Source organism: Motacilla alba, chromosome Z (genome assembly GCF_015832195.1).
Source record: "Motacilla alba alba isolate MOTALB_02 chromosome Z, Motacilla_alba_V1.0_pri, whole genome shotgun sequence".
Classification (NCBI taxonomy): Eukaryota; Metazoa; Chordata; class Aves; order Passeriformes; family Motacillidae; genus Motacilla; species Motacilla alba.
Genome location: NC_052046.1, coordinates 63,692,339 through 63,705,545, shown reverse-complemented (window position 1 = coordinate 63,705,545; position 13,207 = coordinate 63,692,339). Strand labels below are relative to the sequence as shown.

Sequence of the window (13,207 nt, the reverse complement as noted above, 5' to 3'; positions counted from 1 at the left end):
TCAACAGGAACTTTTTGTCAGGACCTCTAGTATAGGACAAGGAGCAATTGGTACAAATTGACGGAAGGGGATTTTAGGTTAGATACTTGGAAAAAGAGTTCCTGTGAGGGTGGTGAGACATTGGGACAGGTTGCCCAGGGAGGCTGTGGATGCTCCGATGCTGGCTGCATTCAAAGCTGGGTTGGACAAGGCCCTGAGCAACCTGGCCTAGTGGGACGTGTCCTTGTCCATGGCAGAGGGTCTTGAGCCTAGATGAATTTTAAGGTCCCTTCCAACTCCTTAACATTCTATGATTCTAAGACCCCAGACTATGCAGTCAAAGCCCAAGTAAGCCTTCAGTACTTCCGGGTCCCCCCCTTTGAGGCTGTCTGGCCTTTTTCACTGATAAGACACTGTTTCACAACCCCCTTCTCACTCTCGGTAACTGTCTGGGCAGATGACCGTTTCTGACTCTTGAGATGCCAACGTCAGAAGCGCACACACTCGGAGAAACGATCACACCCGGCACGGTGTTTGCTGCGACTCCGTGGCTCCGGCGAGCGCTGCGAGCCCGGCGCCACCCGAGGGGCAGCGAGGCCCGGCCACAAGATGGCGGCCGCCGCCGAGGGGGGATGGCGGCTGCCCGAGGAGGCGCCGGGGAAGCGGAGCGGCTGCACCATGGAGCGCTGCGGGAGCGGCGGCAACAGCGACACGGACAGCGACGAGACTGTCGTAGAGGGCTCTGTGACGGAGAGCGATGTGGAGGAAGAGGAGTTCCGTAGGAGGAGGTGGTAATGCGGTGTGGCTGGGAGCGGCACCTGCCCACCTGCCCACCTGCCTGCGTGAGGGCGGCGGCGGCTGAGGGGGCAGCTCCCGAGATGAGAATCTCCTCTCCCATCCTCTCCCTCCCTTCCCTCCCCGTCCCCTCCCCTCCCCTCCCTTCCCTCCCTTACTCATCTCTTTTCTCTTGTTTTGTTGTTTTCTTCGCTCTGTTCAGAGCCGTTTTATATGCTCCTGGACCCAGCATTTCTTAGCTCTGTAAATAGCTCTGTTATCACACACCTTGTTGCCTCAGAGCTTATGTCCTCAGACCCACCATTTTAGTAACATTTTAGTCAGAGGAAGTGAAATGTCCCAGAAAACAACTCGGAGAAAATAAACACTATTAAATACAATTCGTGCTAATTCTATTTCCCTGCAACTTTGCCTTGATGTAATTTTCATGACATAATCTCTTGAATCCTTTAAGATATAGCAAGGATTTGAAACCATACGCAGATCTTTATGACGGCTTTGTGGCACGGTAGTTCTTGGAAATACTTAAAGCAGCGAGGTGCCTCCCTAGTTATGGTTTTCTATGCAGAAAAATCACATTACATGCCTTGAGTTTGTTTTGGTTTTTTTGCTGTTTGTGTCGGCGTTCTTCTAGGCGTGTCCCCACAGCAGAGGCTGGGATGCGTGCTTTCTGATGCCCTCTGAGTTTATAGGACTGTAATGCTTAAAGCTCCTTAACGATGTTTTGTTTTATTTATTTTGCAAAGGTTGGCTTTTCTTAACAAGGATATTGCCTTAACAACTGAGATAAGTATTAATAAAGGTAGGACAGTCTACTTTTTAAAGTCTTTGTTGGGTTTTTTCCTTCAACTGTTGCTTTGGATTTTGCTTGAGTCCATGTTTAAAGTTGGGTGTTGCATGAAGTTCATGTTTAGGAACTGTGTGCTCTTGGATTTTATTCCTAATTGTAGCTCACATTTTAAAAGATTGTTCAGCATATTTTAAATATTTGATCGGGTTTGCTCTTGAGTTCTCTCTGTTCTTCCTGCGCACTGTGACTGAGAATCCCTGGTTTGGGAAGAGTTCGAGCTATGTATAGAGATATCAGTTTTATTTGCATATGTGTATTTTTGTGTATGTGTTTGTGCAGAATAAAATAAACCCATTTTGTATGCGTTAGTTGTATGTAGCTCTAGCTGCTTATGGTATTTTTAAAACCCCAGTAATAGGGGTATATTTGTTCTCTTTAAAATGAAGAGTTTGAGTAGGGATATTTCAGTGCATTATGTTTAGTGTATGATTAAATACTTTCAGCATGAAGGAATGCACACTCATTTAAGATCTTAAAATATTCCCTAATAACTCCTGTTGAGCAGGCTTACATGGCCAAGCATGTTTTAGTTACATAATAGTTTCATATTACTTCCTTGACATTTTTATATGTTCCATTTGACTTGTATCCTATAGGTTTTATTTCTGTTATATTTCAGACTGGGAATACTTTAAGTGACACGTGGTGTTCTTCCGGATTTGGTTGTGTTTATCTTTTTGCCAGTTTGAAGATCTGAGTGAGCCATAATTTTTTATCAACCTGCCCTGAGTTAATACAAATCTTACCTTCAGTCCATTGAAATCTGCAGACGTTCCAATGGCTGTGATTTCCTAATGCTGAACCTTTTATAGTTGCTTAATAATCTTGAGTGAGGAGAGCAGCATCATCCCATTTTGAACTTCCCTGTGGTTGTCCAGTGGAATTAAATCATTGCAACGTTCAGTATACATGGGGCATGTCTGTTTGACTGTGTTCGATCTGTGGAGTGGGCATTTGTCTGACAGTTGAGTGGAGAGTTTTTGTCTCTGCAATTGTAATAGATTGTGATATTTTAGCATTCTGTGTGCTTCATATTATATTTAGAAAGTTTTAATTAGAATTTAATAATTCACAGTTTTGTGCATACTTGTGTGCTAGTAATTTGGTGATGAGATACACAGTATAAATGTTAATTTGATTAGGGTTTTATTAGTGTCAATAACAACATCTTACTTTTCAAGCATGGCGTCCAAGGTCTTTTTAAATTTTTTTTTGAGAGAAGGTCTTCATTTGTATAGTCATTAAAGAAATGATGCCATCTAGGAGTAGAAGTATATTTTAGTCATATGGGTCAGACAGGTTACCAAAATTACAATAATTAGTTTAAAAAAATAATAGGAAAGACCTAATCTCCAATGCAAAATCAGGGATGGTCCTGGAAGACTAAGTGAAGTAAATTTCCACTGCTGGCTTGTTTTATTAATTTCTATTTCATTCATGTAGATTCAAAATCTAGTGTGATAGACTATATAGCCAGTCAAATCCATTGCATATCAGAAGCTTTGATGCATGTAACTCAGTTACTGAGTTATGTAAAAAGTTATGGAATTAAATTAAAATCAAATAAAATTTTAAAAAGTTATAGAAATTAAGAAAAAAATAAAAATCAAAACTAATTACCAAGGATTTTTTTGTTTGTTTGTTTTTTCTAGGAACTTTTTCTCCAGAAATCTGTTTTGTACAGAAATTTGGTGACCACACATATTATCATAAGGCAGAACAGATAAACCCAGTAAGTCCACCAATGGTAATGTCTTCTCTAAGCATATCTAATTATTAATTATTGATAAACCCACTCGGCATCCCCTTGAGGAGGTCTGGTGGTTTACAGCTGAATTGAACTTCATCTTGTCACCCATGTAGCACATAGTCTGCAGGAATGTATCAAAGTGTCTTCTGTGGTATTTAATGAGATTATAACCTTTTAAATTTGGGTAACAAATTTGGGTAACAAGCCAACAAGTTGTGGAGCGCAGACTTTTTAATATGTTCCTTTCAGGAGCTGAAGGGTAGTCATCTGGGTTGACTGTGCTAGAATACACCCTGGGTTGCTTATTATGAGATTGGCTGTGATCCAATGATTGATCAATTGCTTCTTTCAAAAGGAAAGAGATAATAATCCAAAATGCAGAATAAAATGTCTGCTTGTATGATGATGGAGTAATTATTTTACTTTATGGATAATTCTGGGTTCCCTAATCTGCTAATTAGCCTACCTTTTAATGTATTTACCATGGTTGGTAGCTAGCCCATAAATATATATTCAGTTGAGCAATTAACTTTCCACCTGCATATGGCAGGGTCATTAAACAATTAGAGACAAACAGGTTCTCTGCTTTTAACTGTGACTGTTACACTGTCTTTAGCCTGGATTCACCTGTCCAAAGCCTGCAGTCTGTATATCCTTATTCTGGTAATAGAGAGCTTTTCTAAAAAGAGCTAGACTGCTTCCTAGATGACAAAAGGTACATTGAAAAAAGACATGCTTTCTACTGAAGTGAATGTTTTACAGCTCATTCTAGAATTGCAAATAAATTTGTCTCAATTGACAGTGCGAGAAACAGTGAACAAAATCCAAAAGATGCTTTTATTTCAAAAATTTTTCTTCATAACTTTACATTGCTCCTTGCATGTCTGAGGGTTGTCTTGACTGAAGTTTATCATGATTTTCTAAGGATGAAGGGAATGAGAGAAGTGCACATTTGCTCTTTCCCTTTCCCCTCTGGGAGATGATCTGAGTAGCTGCTTCTTAACCCTAGCCTTTGGCTTCCTGGTTCTCACCAGATTAGCCATTCCCAAGTCTAAGGACAAATGCCCAGTCCACTAAAGAAAAAGTCAGAAAAGTAAAGAAACCTAGTACTTTTCACCAAATAGTTTGGGTAATTCTTAGTATTTTTTGTTTTGGTGAAACCTGTGTAGCAATACACTGGTGGCTTGGTCATGCACAGGTTGGGGACAGTTTAAAATTTTAAGTTTTTGCCAGATACTATGAGCAGTGGTCTTGGCCTCTTGTCTTTGATACCCACATGTGTACATTGCAGCAATGTGGCTCTTCAACCACTTCAAGAGCCAACATGGAATGTGCAATTATAGAAGCTTTCCTTCTAGTTTGTCCTCAGAAATGATAATGTATGAATACAGCATGTGATGTGATATGAGGTTCATGCAGAGTAAATGGCTGTGAATGTTTTTAGGAAAAGTAACATCTGTTCCAGTTGTTTCAGAGAGTCTTAGCTTTCTTGGTACTTCAGATGGGTTGTGGGAGACTTATGATATGCAGTCCTGTCTTTGATTCTGTCATGTGAAAAATTGTAATTAAGAATTTTCATTTACCAGAGATGCAGTAGACATATATGGAGATTTTTTAGGATCCAGGTTCTTTTCAACAAGCCATTTTCATTAGCTCTTAACATGGTATTCTACAGCTTGTTCAGACAGATATAATAATTTTAGGTTTGTGCTTTCCTCTTTTTCATATATTTTTTTCTTACACTGTTTGGTGAAGTGCTCCAAGAGTTTTTAGGTAACACCTAACAACTTTTAAGCATTAGTCTTTTTTTTGGAAACACCCAGAGTCCCCTCATATACAAATAAGTCTTCAAGTGAGAAAAAATACTGAGATTTTGCAGGAATTTCTTCACCAAAAGTGAGGATAGGATGAAAGACTGTTCCCAGTGCTTCAGTCAGTGGCCAGAAATACAGTTTTTATAGTGTATATGGTTTGAGAAGATTTCTCAGCCAATGACCAATACACTGATTTTGCTTAGAAACTAATTTTTTAGCAGACAAAACTGCGTCTTCATCTGAGTTGTAGTGGTAGTTTGCTGATGTTTTAAAGCACCTCTCTGAGCAATGTTGGCCAGTTAGTAGCTGCTCTGATGTTATCCTGACCTTGCTTGATCTCTGGATAATGTTCTGTATAAATATTCAGGCTGACTCGCCTGAAGGGCCTATTTAAACAAAATAAATAACTTTCTGTGAACTATCTCATTGCCATGTTTTGGAATTACATCAGTCAATAATCGTTGCACAGACTAAAGAATATGTTCTGTTCCAGGGAGCCTTTTAGCAGTCCTTGCTACTGGAAAATTTTTATGTCCTGCTCTTGAAGCAGTTGTTGTTAAGTTGTTTGTTCTTGCTGTGTGGCTAGTACCTTGTGTAAGCCAGAGAAGCTGTCACTTAGTGTCCACACCAAGGTGTTCTTAGAGGCGTCTAGTGCTGTTAATGTTGTCCACTGTAAGTCAAAGATTTGTTTAAAATTGCAGCCAGTGTATGCATAGTCCATTAGTAATACCCAATCTTAGCTAAATGGTAAGAGAACCATTCTTCAGTTCACTTGACTGTCTTAATAATTCCTAGTCTAGTTTGCCTTAGACTGTGTATAAAGGCTCCTTTTTTCATACTGAGGGAGATCTCTGCATTATTGGCAAAGGTACGAAGAAAAGATCCAAGGTCTTTGTAGTAAGGAGTTGGAATTTGGCTCCTGCTGTGACATCAGTGCTCTCCTTACCCACCTGCTCTTTCCTATGTTGGGTTCGTGGCAGCCCTGCCGCTCAGAACTGGCTGATATGCAAGTCTTGAAGTTCCTTAAATGCAATATTTATAGAGATATCGAGTACAGTATACTAAACATCACAGTCTTTGGAACAGCACCCTGTCTTATTTAATGAAAAAAAATTATCAAAGAAAGACTGAAAATGTGAGTTGAAATTAAAATACCTTGTGTTTTGGTCCTTTGATGTATAAAACGTCTTAAGTTTGGAGCAATTGTATCTTTCTTGCAACAGTTTGTTTTCCTTGTGGGTGAATGTTTTCTTCTGTAATCTTGATTTGGTTTTCAACATTTTTGTCAAATAGTACAAGTAAAAAAAAAGTTTAAGCGGAATGCTTTTGTAGCTTAGTAGTAATGTATGTAATAATTGGATCTAAGAATTCCATTTCCCAACTAAATTACAGAAGGAAGAAGATAAGCCTGCAATAAAACTGAGAAAATAAACAATTAAGTACTTACTGACTTGTTTTTTCTTCTTTCAGGTACTTCAAGAGGCATACACATCTGAGCAGTCTCAATCCCTACTGAAGTGAGTATAGTACATCACATGAGAATTCCAGTCAGGCATAATGTAATCAAATAATCTTGATATACTTCCGTTTGTACATTATTTTATTCCCAGTGTTCTATTGAGAAATGGTTTTCTTGTTTGCTTAGTGAAGGATCTGTATTTATGTCAGCAGTAGTTCATTGGCCAATATGGATCAAGCTGTACTTGGATTTATTTTTGTTGATGATACTATCTTAAATGGTTTAAGAACATAACTAACAAGAATAACGGAACTTGGGGAAAGCCATTAGACAAATAAAAGCTTGTAGTAAATAATATTAGGCTTTTTGTTCCTGGAAGCTGTGGAAAGTTTTCAGTATAAGATAGATTTAAAACAGAAATATAGAAAGAAGTAATAAAGAATAGAAAAGGGCATTTTTTTTTCACTTAGACAACAAATGTGTAAAACATTGCTAGCTCCACATAGGAAATCCGGAAGTCTTTATTTATTGCATGTCCATGTAAAGAAAAGTATGCCTCTAAAATAACTGCAGCTGTTTCCACAGGTAGCAGCCAATTCAAAGTACTGTAAAAATGTTCCTAAGATGAGCAGATTACAATTCTTTAAGATTTTTTTATTGTTCATTTAATCCTAGGGATTGGATAAACCATTCACCATCTACTGAAAATATTTCTAAGCCTCGCTTTTCATTAAATTCTGCAGCAGAAGAACAGCAAAATAATTCTGTAGGTATGTTGTATTTGTACAAAACTAGTAGTTGCTCCAGCTGTGGCAAAATAATTTGAGAAGATAATTTGATAAGCTGAAGGGGAGTATCCATGTAAGTTTATACAGTATCTGACTATACATGTTTTTTACAACAGTTGTTCAGTTTTTATAGTTGTGGACTGCAAGTTCTGTTTTTATAAGTATTGTGTTAGGATTGTTGGAAGAAATAACTATATTCTCAAGCCAGTAGTATGTATCCAGTTTAAAATTATTTCATTGCTGTGGAGTTTTCTGGCAAGGGTTACAGGCCACATAGTGCTTAAATACCTTATAGATGCGTAAGGTAAAAAAGTCATGGAGGGTTCCTACTCGCTTCTTTCTAACATACCCAAGAATCAGAGGCATCTGTAAGAAAAGAGAAACAAAAATGCAGCTGTTCCTCAGGTCTGTGTGGCATGTGCTGCTACTTAAGTTGTACTTCCATTCTTCAGTGTTCCCAAAAGTGCAGGACTAACCCATCTGTTTTGCTCTCTTCCACTTGAGTTTATTTTTGGTAATCAAATAGAAAAAACATTCACTTTATTTCTGATTAGGAAATTGCCAGGGAGTCACATGAATGTTGAAATGAGGTGATGAGATCAGGAGGTTTGGGATGATCACTGTCCAGAGGCAGTAAGGTGTTGGATTGTTTTAGCAGTATTGTCTAACTGCACTGTAGTTAGCAAGGGCAGAGGCTAGGTCTTGTCATGTGAAATGGGTGGCAATTCCATCTGCTGGTAGTCTTTGGAAACACAGGACTCTAAACTACAGTGAAGAAATGTGACAAAATATTGTCATATTTCTTCAGTGTGGAAACTATCTTCTTCAAAATAGTTCTGGCGTGTTGTTTGGTGACTACAGAGCCTAACCAGAGATTTTATTGTTAGTTGCCCTTAGGGGAACCTGACTATAGTAATTTTTAAAGTTTGAAACTTAAGCCTTAATTAGGAAATTATGCCATTTTTTTAAGAGATGGTAAGAACTTTCAGAAGTGGAAAGTAAAACTGCAATATTTTTCTATTCTCCTAAATTTAGATATCAAATTGAATGAATTTCAACAGGATGCAGAAGAAAAGGTAAGCAAACACATAGCTGTTTGCACTGACACTGAGCACATTGAAAACAACTTTAAACCTAAGCTTTATTTTCTGATTTTTCGGTAAGAACTGTAGTTGCTAAGCTTGCAGTTTGCAAGGGTAGAAGCATGGCAGTGAAAGTGAGGTGAGAAGGACGTCCTCATGAGACAGAATCTCTAAGGGCTGTTACTTAAGCTAAAGTAATGAAGACACTTAGTAGCTTAAGATGTTCCCCACCAGTGAAAGCTATGGGACACGCAGTGCATTTGGAAGGTCTCTGAGGAGAAAGAGGTTATCTGTAACTGTCCTTTTGTTTGGGAGAGTCTTACTTGTGGTCAGAAATAGGTAGCAGAGTTTCTGCTGTGAAAGACTATGCTTAATGCAGATGTCATATCATTATGACTGTATCACCTAGTCCCACTGATTTATACCTACCCATAAAAAGTTAGGGTTCTATGTAAATCAGTTTTACTTGGCATTTTTCAAGGATTCTTTTTGAGGTTTTTGTCAGGGGAAAAGCAGTTCTTGGTAGAATTCACCGAAGGCAGATTTGAGACCAGTATTGATACCAAAATTGGCCAGATGGTAACTTTCTAACACAGTTGTGAGTATTTGAGAGCAGTCATTCTTTACTGCAGCAGTGGTCACTTGGAGGATCCTTCACTCCATTGAGTGCCCGAGCGTCCGCTGAACAGTGTTTATCATACACACCAATCCCACATTCATTAGCTATCCCCCCTTACTTGATGTACATCTATTACTTCATTTACATAGCTGCACCCCTTATCAGAAATCCTTGTATGCTTCTTTGGGGTCTTCTTTGGGCATTTTCAACGTCCCATGTCCTTTATAGGTGCCTGTTCCTTGACCCCTACTTTTGAGTAAGCTCAGTATCATTGTTTTGCATAACCTCTGCTTCGTCAGGCTTGCAGAACTGAGCTAGCATCCTGTTTGCATTTAGTATGGCTTCTGTTTGCCTAAGTTACATCCTTAATCTAGTTCTCCAAGGCTGTGCTGTTCTATTCTACTGTCCTTATCAGAGTAAAATGCTGTTCATTTCTACTGTCCTTATTGCTCATGTCTTCCAGCAAATATGAGTGATGACAGGGTAAAATATTCCATCTCAGAACAAAGAGGAAAAAATGAAATCTCTAAGAATATTCTTTTCTGAAAAATACAGAGCTGTTAATATAAAACTATAAGTTTATTAAATGAAACATTCTCATCGCACAGGGTTAGTCCCAAAAAACAAATTCTAAATGCCTTGAAACAGAGATTGCCTGTTATTAATAACCTCTGGAGAATAAGCAGATTGAATGCATTGGGAGTATCTCCAGAGAAGATATTTTAGGAGCCTGGAGTAAGAAGGCTGGAAATAATCTAACAAAAAAAAAATCACTACAGTGGATTTTACTTTTTGGATATTGGCTGATGTTGGCCCTAGCAAGGTCTGATTTCTGCACAGGGATCTTTAGTGAGATGAACCAATGACCGTCACAGGCTTCCATGTATTGATTTCAAGCAAGGTCAGGACAGACACCTTAACAACCAGCAATGAGTCACTGAATAGTTTAGTTTTGTGTATCCTTGAAAATATAAAATCTATAAATTATCATTTGTGCATAGAATTCTGATACCTCGTAATTAGTCTTGCTGAGTTTTCTTGGTTTTGATGATGTAGCAGCACTGATTTCTGTTGTGGTTGGTCTGTCATTAGTGGGGCCACTACTGTTCAATGTCTTCATTAGTGGCCTGGAAAATGGAACACGCAGTACCCTCAGCAAGTTCAGAGATGGTACTGGGAGAAATGACTGATAGACCAGACAGTTGTGTTGTCATTCAAAGGGACCTGAAAAGATGGCAAAACTTGTAGGAGAGGAATCTCATGAAATTCATCAAGGGGAAATGCAAATTTCTGCATCTGGGGAGAAAAAACCTCAGGCACCAATACAGCCGGGGACTAGCTGGCAGGAAAATAGCTCTGCCAGAGAAGGACTTTGGAATCCTGGTGGAACCTCTGCTCTGCTCTTGTGAGACCCCACCTGGACTACTGTGTCTGGAGTTTTGTGAACATGTCAAATTTAAGGGTTGAATTTCAGTTGACTTTGGGGATTTTAGAGTCTTGCAGAATTTCACTCAATCTTCAACATGCACATCGAGCCTTTTTCTTGGGAAATTTGTAATACATATCATGCTGTTTATGCCATAGTTCTTCAAGTAGAGAAAATTATCACTAGTGAAGTTTTCTTTTTCCCCAGTTGTTTAAAGTCTGGATGAATTAGAGAAGTGGTGTAAAAATAAAGTGTAATTCAATAAAGCAAAGTAAGAAGTAATCAGTACTTAGAAACAATTTGATGCACTTGTAAAAGATAGGAAACAGCTGGCAGGGGAATAACTTCTTAAGAAAGAAGCAAGGATTTATACTAGCTTGCAAACTGAACCTGAGTGTGTGCAGTCAGATTTCTGCCCTTATTGCCTTGTAGTGTGTGAGCTTTATCTAAATCATGTCACCAGTGGTTAAAGGTTTCTTGCATTGCCTGGTATTGCCACTTGCTGGCAGCAAGATTCCAAAAATGCATCGAAAAAGATTTTCTTCCAGTATTACTAAGTATGAGCACTATTATTTAGAAATGTTAGGTAGAAAAAAAATCTGGTTTAGGTCTCTCAAGGCATCATATCTTTTTTCTGCAGAGCATTTAAAACAGGGATAAGGGAAAAATTAGAAAAGCAATTTCTTCTTGTAAGAATGGGTGCTTCTGTTGAATGTAGCTCAAAGTGATTAGGAAAACAACAGTACTACTTTTCCAAGAACGGTTTTGATTTTGTGCTCTGTACTCAGTGTGGAAACCACACCTTACAAACTTCTCAAAATCCTAAGGTTTTGAACTGAAGTTTGTGAGACACAAATCCTCGATACCTGTATTGGATCCTCATAAACATATAATCAAAAAGTTATTGTGAATATGTTTACTTTCATTATTTCTGTGTTCTGTTTCATCAGAAATTTTTGATGACTTTCTTTTAAAGCCTTGTAACACCCTCAGGTTATTTGCTGTTGCCATTGGTAATAACATAATATCTTTGACTAAAACAGATGTAGTCTCTTTTGCCCTGGATTTTCACTGCTATAGAATTGAACAGCTGAAGCTGAAAGTTCTTTTGAAGCTGAGCTCTGAGTCTAACTCTTGTTAATATATTGTGTAAAGGAAGGCTTTTTACTAGATTTTGCAAAAGTTCATAATAACATGTATGTATAGAGAGAGATGACTTCTAAAGTGAATTTTAGTTAAATGCTTTTTAGTAAGAGTTGCTCCGTTCTTTTTTGTAAGCTTTTTCAATTTAATTTTTAGGTATCACGAAAATTAAGTAATAAAGATTGCTGTCCAGAAGTAAGCCTCTGTATACATCATCCTGTGGAAGACATAATGACAGTTCAAGAGGAGCAGACGCCAGAAGATACATTTCCACATGTTTTAGATAATTGCCACAGAACCTGCCTGACCATTACTGACACAGATAACACAGTAAAAGAGCATTCCCTTAATAATGATACAGATCTTTCACTGTCATCCCCAGGGAAGATTTTGATGGATGTATTCACTGAACAGAATATAGAGACTAGTGAAGTTGACATCAGTGATTTGTTGGGATACCCTGGTGATTCTGAGAGTCTTACAGTTAAAAACCCATTGCCGGACAAGTTAGAGTGTCAGGGTCACGCCTGTTCTGTCGATCCATCAGCAGCTGAGAGCAATGATGCTCTGCCAGTAGAGCTTGCGGCGTCTCTGAATGCCTTGTCAGGATCAATGGTACAAGCTGCCATTCCTGTAGTGCCAAATGAGAGACAGCTCAATGCCAAGGAAGAGCAGCTAAATTCAGAAACCAGCATTCTGCAGATAGATGATGACTATACACAAATAACGAACGGGATGGAGCCTCGACTTGCTGCAATACAGGTGGAAGAAAAAAATGCCTCCACAGGATCTAACTTGCAGGGCACAACAAATGAGCAAGTATAACCACAGTTTAATTAATATCTGAAATTTTATATTTATCATAAAATATTATATGAAGTAGCCAAATTTCTTGAAGATGGGAGTCTTAATAAAGAATAAACTAGCATCAGTAATTTGCATGTTTAAGTAATTTCAGTTGTTTTTGTTTTAGAAGTCCTGTATTTCCTGCTGTTTTAGAAGTACTGTATTTCCTGCTTGGTTGTATCCATGTTATGAAAATAACTAAGCTTGCTGGGATGGGAAATCCTAGTGAAGTTAATTTATTCACTGATGTGGAAACCTAGAATCAGCCTGGGTTTTTCAGAAACTCCTGGACTGCCTGTACATGTTCTGTGTCTCATGTTCTCTCCAAAATGCTATTCTGTTATTTCATTGTAGCATACTGGTATATACCAGCCAATTCCATCTCCAGGTTCCTACTGTATCCTGTTCTGTTTATGATACAAGCAGTAGTGTGCTGTTTTCTTTTGTCATAGTTCTCGCTGCTGTAAATGCAAATGCCTTGCAAGTATTACAAAATAGATTACAGCTATGTCTTTCCTATAGGAAAATAATTTAGTGGGGATTTTTTACACATGTATTTAGAAATGTATTTATTGTGCTTAGTTCTGCCTATGCAAGATATACTGAAAAACTGTGGCATGTGTTTATGTTCCTGTCTTTCCCTGAAGAAACCAGTA

At 38.3% G+C, this 13,207-nt stretch overlaps 1 protein-coding gene across 2 annotated transcripts in view; it reads left to right on the top strand.

Annotated features, from left to right (window-relative positions):
* Window positions 1-221: 221 nt before the first annotated feature.
* ANKRD31 (ankyrin repeat domain 31) overlaps window positions 222-13,207 on the top strand; it is a 64,560-nt gene continuing 51,574 nt past the window's right edge. Inside the window, exons 1-7 of one of the 2 annotated variants that reach the window (XM_038124991.1) lie at window positions 222-770; window positions 1,521-1,576; window positions 3,277-3,371; window positions 6,659-6,705; window positions 7,323-7,417; window positions 8,471-8,511; window positions 11,862-12,524. In XM_038124991.1, coding sequence (XP_037980919.1) covers window positions 589-770; window positions 1,521-1,576; window positions 3,277-3,371; window positions 6,659-6,705; window positions 7,323-7,417; window positions 8,471-8,511; window positions 11,862-12,524 — 1,179 coding nt within the window. In that variant the 5' untranslated portion in view covers window positions 222-588. The remainder of the gene's footprint in view (window positions 771-1,520; window positions 1,577-3,276; window positions 3,372-6,658; window positions 6,706-7,322; window positions 7,418-8,470; window positions 8,512-11,861; window positions 12,525-13,207) is intronic. The other variant, XM_038124992.1, reaches the window with a different exon arrangement.